Raw genomic sequence first — 11,934 nt, 5'->3', positions numbered from 1 at the left:
CGCCCTGTGTTGTGCCGACAACACGGGACATGTAGTTCAAACAGATATCGCATTCACTCGTCTCCAAAACATAAAATTGTTGATCTGAACCACCCCGACAGATCCTCCCAAGAGCTGACAACTCTTTTTACGGGGGCAACCACCATGAAGTTACATCTATGGCTACAGAACACTTCATATAGCGGTAAGGTGTTTAATTGGCTAGATAGATACCCATGCTATTCTTGCTCAGGATAAATTGCAAACGTGAAAGTCATTATGGCATGTTATTGTACAATGATTCAGGACTATAGATATGGAATTTGCTGCCATTTTCGTTCTATGTGCCAATTATTCCCTTCACATTAAAACATACCGATCTGAAGAACACAGGCCTATGGAGTTTTCTGTTGGTATCAATTTGCTTTGAGTATAATTGTTCCACTGTCTGTCTGTCTGTCTGTCTGTCTGTCTGTCTGTCTGTCTGTCTGGCTGTCAGGCTGTCTGGCTGTCTCACTGTCTGTCTCACTGTCTGTCTGTCTGACTGTCTATCTGTCTAGATTAGTCAGAAATTAATGTGATATATTATTGCAATAGATGCCCATCGATTTTGTGTTTGATCTCAAAAGTCTGTTATGGATTTATTATTAAAGATATAAAGGTATGAAAACTGCTTAAACGAATTTAAATGAGCCTCTAATGATAAACGTTGGTACTTTCGGAATAACATTGAGAGTATGGGGAGTGGATCACAGAGGAACTACAACTCCCGGGATCCTCTGCTGTTCGTCCATGCGCCGCAGTTCATCAGCTGTTGAGGCAACTGCTGACTATCTCCACACAAGGGTAGATCGTTTGACATAAACCCAGGCGAGGCAAACAGAAATAGCTTTATTTACAGAGACCCTAAAGGTGAACGATAAAGGTAATATACTTTTAACATTGGACGAACATATGACGCCGGTCTGCATGTTGATTATGTGGGGAACATATGGACTAAGGGGGGTTTAAATCCATTACAGAATATGCCTATGGAAATTCTTGAACAGCGAATGGATATTTGGGGATTAGCATATGTATAAATGGCAGATAGATTTGATATAGAGTCATATTGCTTGATGACCTTGGAAACGGAGCGCTTCGGGAAGAAACAAGGATTAACCGGTGTGTGTGTGTGTGTGTGTGTGTGTGTGTGTGTGTGTGTGTGTGTGTGTGTGTGTGTGTGTGTGTGTGTGTGTGTGTGTGTGTGTGTGTGTGTGTGTGTGTGTGTGTGTGTGCATTGCAGTCCGTTGCGATCACCTTGCAGTCCATCTGTGTTATAATTAGTGCATCAATATGCTTTTATGACATTTTAACAGATTATAGGCCATTCCATGTCGCCTGATCTTTGCTGCGTTTTGCGCGTCTGCGCAAAATGTAAGAGGGCTATGACACTTTGCAATCCCTCTTACTATACGACGTTACTTCGTCAAACCCCACCGAATCTTCCACAGAATATGGATAAAACGTTTGACCCTATAATATCTTCTTATGCATCGTTTTTGGAAATACGCCTACGATTGATTATTTGTGTTATTATAACACTATTTGTAGGTTAACTGTCTTCACCATACGCCTCCCCATATGTAGCCTATTCGTATACATATGGCATATAGACATAGTCTCTGAAACGTATCGCGTAGGAACTAGTTTATTAAGAAGAAAACTTGACCTGGCTGGGTGGAGCTCTCTGTTATTCTACCCGTGACTGTATCAGCAGTCTAGTGTCGACTTAAATTGCGGCATGTATGGACATATCCTGGAGCCATCAGGGGTAGCAGTCACTCGGACACTGAGCTAGGGTGCCGTATGCCCTCCGATATCTAATTATTGGGATAGGGTGTTCTATAATAAAGTTACCCCGGACCGGGCGGCGCACAGGCGAGTGCGTAATGTTCTGGGCTCCGTTTCTATCGCCAGCAGAGAGAAAAGAGAGACGCCCCTTGCCTTTTAAACCAGATAACACGGCGTTACAGTGTGGTATGTCAACGCAGGACGCCTTTAACCTTTTTTTTTTTTGAAGGACAGCTGTATTTATTGACGTATGCAAATTCAAACAGGGGAGGTCCTTCAGGAAAACCAGAATCCGTTTTACGTCGCAGTTCAGAGTTCCTGCGTGAAGGAAAACGAGACGTGGCGAATTCGGGTGAATATCGGTTGCATATGCTCCGCAGTTTGTGTGTGTATCGTTGTACATAGAGGGCGAAGGCAATCCATTTGGTGTCAATCGGTATCACTCTATTCGTGTATGCATGCTTGTTTTTCCCCTTTTCGGTTAAATGGGTGACAACGAATTCGCCTCACAGTTGGCTGGCTGCTCTAACATGTCCTTGTCGAAGTTGTCGCTCAAATGTAACACCACGGCGAGCCTAGTGGGCCTATATGATATCCTAAATAATAACAACTCGTCGTCTCTATTTTTCCCATTTTCAGCACAGCAAGCCATGCAGGATGATTTACTGATGGACAAAAACAAAGCCCCGCAGCCTCACCATCAGCAAGATCCAACAAACGTAGACCCTCCCTCTACCCCGGCCCCCTCATTTGAACCCCCTTCATCCGAGGAGAGCAGTCCGTCGAGTGTGTCCCACCAAGCGGCTTCATTAGTGCTGGACAACAAAGAGAAAGTGCAGATGGAGTCGCCGATCCTGCCGGGGTTGAGTTTTCACCAGCCGCAGGAGACTGGAGGCACCCTCTCTCCGTCGTTCGGCAGCACTTGGTCCACGGGCAGCTCGAACGCCGGCCCGGACGACAGCTTTTTCCAAGGAATACCCTCGGTGAACGGAACGATGCTTTTTCAGAACTTCCCCCATGTCAACCCGGTGTTCGGAGGTAATTTCTCACCTCAGCTCGGCCTGGCTCAGTCTCAACATCATCATCAGCAGCAGCAACAGCAGCAGCAGCAACAGCAAGCACAACAGCAGCAGCAGCAGCAGCAGCAGCAGCAGCCCCAGCAAAGGAGGTCCCCCGTGAGCCCCAACCAAGGCCCATTCCCCCAGAGAAACGCTTACCAGACCATCATGAACAGCAAGGGGTCACCTGCTCCGGCCTCGTCTTCGTCTTGGAATAACCACCAGAACGCCGCCTGGAGCACCGCCTCCAACCCATGGAGCGGCATGCAGGCTGGAAGGGACCCTCGGAGAGCCGTGGGCGTCGGGGTCGGCGTGGGAGTCGGGGTGCCCTCTCCCCTGAATCCCATCTCCCCGATGAAAAAACCCTACTCCGGCAATGTCATTGCGCCTCCGAAATTCCCAAGAGCTGGCCCTCTTACCCCCAAGTCCTGGGTGGAGGACAGCGCCTTTAGGACCGACAACGGCAACAATTTACTGCCTTTCCAGGTAAGCCGTTTTTTTTTTGAAAGAATAATAGGGATATTTATTGTAATTTTATTTTAAACATTGTATTTTATAATAACCAGGCTAATTTGAAAATTGAATGGGTTGTGAATAAGGGCGTTCATCGCACGCCAGTCGTGCCTATTTGATTATCTTATTCTATAATTTGTAATTTTTCTTTGACATAAAAAGTAGCATCGTTAAATAGAAATATAGGGTACCGTGTTTTATTATCTGTCTTAAAATGTTACTGGTCAGGGTCTTTTCATTTGATGAAGGGAACTCAAAGAGTAGGCCTATTGCGTAAAAGCCGAACGTTTTGAATGTTGTATTGTGCGAAATGTTTAAAGCGACTTATCATATCGCCTAGCTCACCCACCGGGTTTAAAGGACACATTGCATTTGGTTGGCCTAGAGGCTGTAAAAGTGGGTTGGTATCAAATTATATCTGCGCTATTGAGCTCCGTAATGACCATTTATAACCAAGAAGATAATCTTTGGCATACATTGTAAAACAAATGCAAACGCAAAGATTCAGTGCTGTATTTAGTCTATTTTAGTTTTGTGTCATACATTAGTCAGGATACCAATTGGCTAGGCACTTCCCATATAGCTTTTTCACATGACTAGAGAGAGAGAGAGAGAGAGAGAGAGAGAGAGAGAGAGAGAGAGAGAGAGAGAGAGAGAGAGAGAGAGAGACCTCCTCCTGTAAAGGACAGCTGGTGGTGCTCCAGGTGAACCTGTTGTCAGTCTGTCCAGTGTCCACATCCCAGTCACCCTTCCCCAGTGTAAACACGGCACATGCATAGCAGGGCACATTGTGACCTCCACATGCGAGCGCGCTTTGCCCCGTTGTCTGCCCGCTGATTAAAGGGCATGGAATGCCTGGAATGCAGCTTTACACGTGCATGCGAGGCTCTGGAAAACAAAAGTCACATGAGCATCTTAGGAGACACCCTCATCTGGGCTGACAGCTCCGACGAGCCATCGTGGGCCCCCCCTGATATTTTGTGTGTCCGCCGTCCCCTTCACATGAGACCTGTGTCGGCCGCCCCTGGGCGACTGCTGCAGTCAAATGACGCCGTCACATGACTAGGCGAAACCAAGTCAGGTTTTGTTAAGTTGGAAGGTCGGCGCGTGGAGTTTTGCCGGATTCTTCTGCCTTAGGAAAATGCTCGGCACAGTTAAGCCTGCTGGGTTTAATCCTTGTTAGCCTTTGCGTTCCAGTTTTTTTCCATTTCATGTTGTTACCCTGATTTCGTCTGAAAACTCTTTGCTTGCCTCTTTAGAACCCTCTAATTCTTGAGCTATTACCCTAGATTCCCCTCAAAAAGAAGAACCATACTGAATACATTTACTGACACTTCTGCCCCACACAGTCACCACTTAGCCATACCATAATCAGCTGCCAGGCGGTCATGTTTTATTATTAATATGAATGAAATGTCTTGGGTGGGAGACAACAGATTAAATTGAAGCCCGAGACAGGCAAGGTGGGCTCACATTGTGCTGCATTAAGTTTAAAATGTGTTTCAAGAGGGGTTTGATTATAATAGTGGTATATATGATGGTTGCACTATAGCATTTCCCTAAAGTGACCCCCAATCATGTGTGTGTGTGTGTGTGTGTGGGGGGGGGGGGGGGGGAGGAGAGAGAGAGAGAGAGAGAGAGAGAGAGAAAAACACCAGCTCAGCGGTTTACGTGTTTACCGTTTGTACCAAGTGAGCAGATCTTTATCTGTGCTACCCTGCCGGCTCCAGGGTAGAGGGGGAATAACGCTTTTGAAGGCTCAGCCGAACGGGCAACAATGGGCCCCGGTGTACAAACAATGTGGCCCCCGGGCTCTGACAGCAGACACAGGACACAGCTGCCAAGGCCGGGCCTCCACTCGCGCTGCCCTCGCTGTCAGGCTCTCCAGCTCTGACAGGACCTTTAGGCAAAGAAAACGCTGTACCCACCAGCGCAAGACCCTTAACGTTTAGAAAACTGCAAAGGGCTGATTAGGATCCGGCGTTGCCGTTCACGCAACGCAACGACCACGCAGACGCTTCGACGCATTCGTGAACCTTTATGGTTCTGCGTCGTGTTTAAGGAAGTGGACCAATCACAGGCCTTGCTGCTGCGTCGCCTCGACGGAAGGTTACAATTTTTGGGCGGCGCACGTCCGGCCCTTGCGGTGGACGCACGAAGGGTCGGTAAGGACGTAAGGGGTCCGTCACCCCCTTGCGTTGTGTGAACGTGGGGCCATAATCAGCCCTTAAGGCAGTGGGTCCACACGCCGCCTCCCGTACCAATCCTTTTGATGTAACGTCGTCTGCCGTTCAAATAGATCTGGGTTTGGTCCCCCGGGCTTCAAAGCCAGCAACTTCTCAATACAAGCCCTGCATTCATCATTTGGTCCCTTCAAATAGAACCAAATTAAGGCTGCATTTAGCTATATTGAAAACGGTTCCAAGTTACTAGCAGATGCCCTTGTCACTCACACACCACAGTGACAGGCCGGTCAAGATAGCATCCCTTTAATTGAATCAGGTGTCGACTTGGACTTTGGACGACAGTGGTGTTTTGCAATTTAAAAGTTTTAATTTGAGTGATACACTACTTAAATAAATCAATTAAGTTTCATAGCCAAATTAAACTAAACCTACGCACACTAGCTTCTCTGATCATCTGAAAGGATTGGTTTTTCTCTGGTCTGACACTAGCCAGCTAATTCTCTCCACTCCGAGTGGAACCGTTGGCCGGCGGGCCACTATCTGGCAGACAGGTTTCCCTGCTAGCATGTTCAGTACATGCAACAGCACAGGTCGCTGTTCACACATGCTGGTATTTGTGTTTTCTGTCTGGGAGAGATGCCGTTACATGCTCGACCAGAAAATCAACAAGACAAATGCAAATTGTGCAGGGACATGTTCCCATGGTAATTAGTCGTGGGGTTATGTTTTATTGCGTTTATTTATTGTGCGTGTTTAATGTATACCTTGTTTGCATTCCTGTACATTCAATCAAAATTCTATGTGTGATCGCAATCTGTTTTGTATGGTTTCCCACTTGTGACTTTATCTTGAAGCCTTTTTATGCGTTGTACCCTTAACAAGAAGTGGGCTGCGTCTGTGTTCTGAGTCCTCCATTACCCTGACCACTCAGAGTGAATCTAACCTTCCTTCTTTTTTCTGTGTGTTGCAGGACCGGAATCGGCCCTTTGATGCATTTAGCTTGCACTCTTTGGAGAATTCCTTAATGGATATGATAAGGACTGACCACGACAAAGGTAAACCACACCCAGCCAGCGGCCCACCAATGACTATCGCTGATATAGTATGGAGGAATCATTTCGCAGGTTAGGAATATTCATACGTCTGCGATGCTACGGGTTTGTTTTGGCTTCATGGGCACATCACGCATTAACTTTCTATTTGATTTGTTTTGTGGTTTCGAATTTTGTTTTGCTCTCTTTGCCCCCTGTGCCAACATGGTGTGGATCATCATTTTCACAGTTCAAAAAATAATTCTGCTCAATCTCTCCTTTGGCCTCACCCGCAAAATTTGCATGATGATGATTTGAAGTGTATGTTGAGCTGTGCAGTGTGTGCAAATGCACGTTCCCTAGCACACCGGATTGTAGGCTCGCTATTTGGTGATGCATTTTCCGTTTCTTTAGTTGGTAAGTGTTATTTGTTGTTTGTAGCATTAAAGTAGAATCGTAGTAAACAAATCAACATGTTTACAGCACTAGTCGAGTACACGCATGATCATAACCAACATGGAGTATTATGTGCCACCACCGCCTCTTCCCAATGACCGATGGAAAGATTTCAGAGGGCGCCTGTACACGGAGCCTGCTGCTCGTCTCAGGAACACAGTCTGGTTGCCAACATTACGTGGACAGAGCATTAGGTCATCCTGGCTGGGCTTTACTTCTCATTAACCTTTTAGAGGGAGAGAGAGAGAGACGTGAAGAGGGGGAGATCATGCAGTCTGTGCTGTCCCCCGTCTGCCGCCACTCTGCACCAACCCCCGTGGGACTGGGAGAATGATAACCCTCTCATTGTTAATCATCGTGCACCGTCATCGTTTACACATATCACTGTACATCGGCTCATGCAATGTCAGTGAGAGAGGGTAAACAATGATAGTGAACGTTATCATTGTTTACAGTGCATGTGGCGACACAGTGATATGTGCATTAATGGTATCAATGGTATTTATGTTTTTATTAAACCAGGTGCACGGTAATCCTATGGGATGGGCGGCCAGCCCCGGTCTCCGGGTGGCCCGCCGTCTATGCTAGGCTCTGACTCTCCTTATCCCCAGTGGGACAGCAGCTCTGCCCTGACCTTGTTGTTTCCACTGCGCTGGACCACAGGCGCCGGGTTCCCACCGGGTTCCCGCCGGGGACGCGCCGGGTTCCCGCCGCGTGTATTTACATCTATGTAAAGGTAGAGTCGGCGGGGTAGAGTCGGCGGGGTAGGCCTGCGCACGGAGGGCGACACCAGCCCGCGCGTCAGGGACCAGGGATCGCTGCAGTGCAGCCGGGGCTATAGCTTGTTCAGCGCCAGGGTAGTGGCCACACCCACCACTGTTCCACGGCAGGCATTTCTCGCATACTTTCTCATTGTGACCAAAATACTTGTTTTCCCCTTGGGCGTGTTGTTGGTCCCTGTGTGTGTGTGTCTGTGTTTTGTGTGAAAGGCAAGGAGGGGGGCGATTGTGATGCGATGAGAATGTGAATAAGGTGGGGGGGGGGGGGGGGGTTCTCACTCTCTCACACGCACAAACACACACACGCACATATACACATATACACACACACGCACACGGAATACTGGCAACCCTTCTGTTTTGGTTATGGCCTTCAAAGTGCTCGAGAATGTCGAAGTGAAAGGGTGCGTGTGTGTTTTCTCAGAATCCTGCGTTATGATTGTGAAGCCTTTTTCATCAAAATACAAACCGCCTGTTCAATTAATCTTTAGAGGACAGGAAAGGGAAGCTCTGAGACTGTAACCATGGCGGTGTGGTCCCCAACAAACAGACTACTATTCTATAAACACACACACACACACACACACACACACACACACCACACACACACACACACACACACCACACACACACACACACACACACACACACAACACACACACACACACACACACATTACGGTCCTTGAACTGGGTCAGTTGAGCTAATGCGTTGGCACCACCCCTCATCCACCAAATCGCCGGCACCACCAGTCACAGTCCTAACACACACACACACACACACACACACACACACACACACACACACACACACACACACACACACACACACACACACACACACACACACACACACACACACTCTGTAGTGTGCCGCTCGCGCTCTGCCAACCGTTGCCTTGGTGACAAGCATGCGATGATCATTTCCTGTACAGGCCACCACTCCTATCCTATACATTGGGCGGGAGCCACCTCACTACTAAACATGCACGGCATAGTATTCATTCACTCATTAGGTAAACATAAACCCTCATTTGGATCCCGTGTACAAAACCCCTGCCTCCCTTAAAGAAAATGTGCCAAGTATCTCAAAAAGCACTCTCGCACACAAACACACACCTTCTGTAGTGTAATTATACGATCCTAATAAAAGTGTCTGTTATAGTTTGCATTGTCATTATCTATTATAACTTTATTAGCTATTATACGCTTGACAGGGTTGAAACGGCTCAAGTCATACCGTAATCAACCTCCATTGTAGAACCGTTGACGAAATGAGTTTGCTCTTTCTGCAGAAACGTTTTTAAAAGGGGGTTAATGAGTTGAAGTATCACACAGGGGTCTTTCATTGTGACTTGCTTGTCTAGAGAGGTGTCACGAAAAGGGAGAAGCAGCGGTGAATGTAGGTTTACTGCCTGCAAGAAGCATAATATTATTGGACACGTCATTGGAGTCTTCAGGTCAGTGGACTTTAGTAGTCGTGGGATGACAAACTGCCATTCGGTTGTTTGCCTACGCAACCCTGGCGACAGGAGCATCGGTCAGTGGATAAGGGGTTGAGCAGCAGGCCTTTTATCTGCGGGGAGGGCAAGAAATGCAAGCGCAGCACAGGTCGAGGATTATGAGGAACACCGCGTGATTGGGCATGAGTGTGTCAAAACTGGCAAGACCTGCTTGTCCAAGTTTCTTCTCAAAACTGTTGAATATTTAAAGAGGATCTGGGATTATGTAATTAACTGGTTTCCGTTGGGTATCTGGGTTTGGGCTGAACCTGTCCACGACCGCATTCCAGCTTATCACTCATAGCTTCTCTCATAGCACACAGTGTATACATTAAGTAGAAAGGGGACATTGGTCCATGACAACTCTCGCTTTCTCACCCGGGTCAATGAGGGGTCACAGCCACTTGGCAAGGGGTGACGGGTCATTTGGCTCCTGACAGCTGGCTGGATCTAAAGCCGTAGCCGATGGACTGGACTTGACCCTCCCCCCTCCACCCCAACCTGTGCCCTTTAAGACGTGTGCCGCTAACGGCGTCTCAGAGGATCATTGACAGTGCCACGGTGCTCCGGTTTTGACAAAGGGCGGGGGCTGCGTGGTTGTCGGTGGTTAAAGGTGAACTTCTGTCCGCACACGCTGCACAGTAGAGCTGTGCTGCGTTTTGTTATGGTGGAAACTCCACGAGTGGCGCTGCAAGCCCGAATGAGCTAATCCAGACGGCCACGCGTGAAAAAAACAAAACGAAACAAGTCTGGACTTGTTCCCTCTCTCGATGTTTGTATCTTTTCCTCAGAAGCATTTGAAATGTAACTCAAAACAAATGTACTAACCCATGGTGGGGTTGTAACGAAAGCCTAGACAGCACAGTACACCGAGGGCTTGGATCTAGGCCTTCTTATTCTTACCGTCATCGTCTCTACAGTGTTTTGGGTTGCCGTGGGAAATGGTCTGACCTCCAGAGATTTGACAGAGATTTGTTCTCTGTTAAGATTAAGGCAGACGATTGAATTGTGCTGTGGTATTATACAATATGTACTCTGGTTTCACAAGTCCGGGCCCCAATCCTTTTAGCTGGATTTCATATATCTTTGGGCCTTTTCTGGCCTAGATATTTCCAACAAACTTTTTCCCCAGGGGGGGCTGACCACCCAAACCCTTACTATGGTGGGCCCCATCCCTGCCCCCCCCCCCCACCCACATCCCCCCATCCCCCGCCCCCCCTCCTCTGGGAGAACTTTGCATAAAGGGATAGAGAGGGGAAAGTAGGCCATGCTGACAGGGGGGGGGCACACCGGCCCTGCCACGGAGCAGGTTTTGGAGCAGGCCGCCGCTGCCCACTCAGCCGTGCGTCGGCTTTGCATAAAGCGCACGCCACTGATCCTGCTCTGGGCTCTTCAATTAAGAATCACTCATCTCTGAGTAACCTTTTTACCAAAGTGCCGCTTATTAATCATGTTAGACACCAGCCAGCCATTGTGTGCTTTGAAGCGGCCTGCCACTCCCTTGATTGATTGATTGATTCATTGATTGATTGTTTGATTAGGTTACTATCTATGTGTTGGCACATGTAAGCTCCTCTGTCATAACTTCAGCTGTGGCCTTCTACTCAGCGGCGGGTATCCGGTGGGGGAGGGTTTTTTACTAGACTACACACTGCAACGGGGAACCAAGGGGGGAGCCAAGCAGGGCCTTTGCCCGGCGGGCAGGGGCTTCAGGTGCGGGACAGCCGCCCGCCATATGATAATAATGCCCAAGGCCTCATCCAGTGTTGGAGGCCTTCTGGTTCTTTTAACACGTTAGCCTGCACCAACCACGGCCAACCAGCATTTTTAAGACGCGTCACGCGAGTCGCAGGGCATGGATGTGTCTTTAAGCAGTAAGGCGAAGGCAGGATGTTCTCTTGCCCGGAGGGGCCTGTTAACTCGGTGCTGGATGTCGTTTTTTGCAGAAACTCGGGGAGGCCAGAATCGAGCAGTCTCAGCGCCATGCGATAAGTCTTTTGAGAAATGTGCTGCAACGTTGAGATGAATGCCTCGATGGCTGAGATATTACCATTGATAATATGTAATGTTATTAATATCAGACAATTACTTCATAGCATCAAATTCTGGACCAGAAAACAAAGATTGCAGCCAGAGTGACAAGCGGCTTGGAGGACCTCAGTTTTGTTAGCGCACCCTGTGCCAACGGAGACGGTCACCGTAAGGTCAGGGTCCGGTCTTGGATCTCAGGCGTGCATGCACAGGGAGTTGGCCCTGGCTCGGCCCCAGGCCCGGGCCCAGCCGCCACGAGTCAGGGGAAACCTCGCTGCTCGCTGGAGGGAATGTCAACCAGCGCTAGCCAGCGGCGCGTGGCCCCTGGGAGACGGCCACTCAACACCAGGAGGAACGGGAGTGGAGGGGGGGAGCTGAGCTATTTTCAGGGATGAGCAATGGACAACTGCCCCCCCCTCTGTCACCAGAACCGCTGATTTAGAGGAAGAGGAAGGTGTGGATCAAAGCTCTCTGTAATCGTCCCCCGCCGCTTTCACCGCTGGTTGAAAGGGAAAAAGGAAGTTAAGTCTTTTGACCGTGATGTCACAAAACGCCTTAGGGATTCAA

At 48.5% G+C, this 11,934-nt stretch overlaps 1 protein-coding gene across 1 annotated transcript in view; it reads left to right on the top strand.

Moving 5' to 3' along the window:
* Positions 1-13: 13 nt before the first annotated feature.
* Positions 14-11,934, top strand: part of cpeb3 (cytoplasmic polyadenylation element binding protein 3) — a 38,724-nt gene continuing 26,803 nt past the window's right edge. Inside the window, 3 exon segments of the mRNA XM_030379128.1 lie at positions 14-184; positions 2,452-3,356; positions 6,540-6,693. Coding sequence (XP_030234988.1) covers positions 145-184; positions 2,452-3,356; positions 6,540-6,693 — 1,099 coding nt within the window. The 5' untranslated portion in view covers positions 14-144.

This window comes from Gadus morhua, chromosome 15 (assembly GCF_902167405.1).
Source record: "Gadus morhua chromosome 15, gadMor3.0, whole genome shotgun sequence".
In the NCBI taxonomy this organism is placed as follows: domain Eukaryota; kingdom Metazoa; phylum Chordata; class Actinopteri; order Gadiformes; family Gadidae; genus Gadus; species Gadus morhua.
The sequence above is the reverse complement of the archived record's forward strand: the minus strand, read 5'-3'. Positions and strand labels throughout refer to the sequence as shown.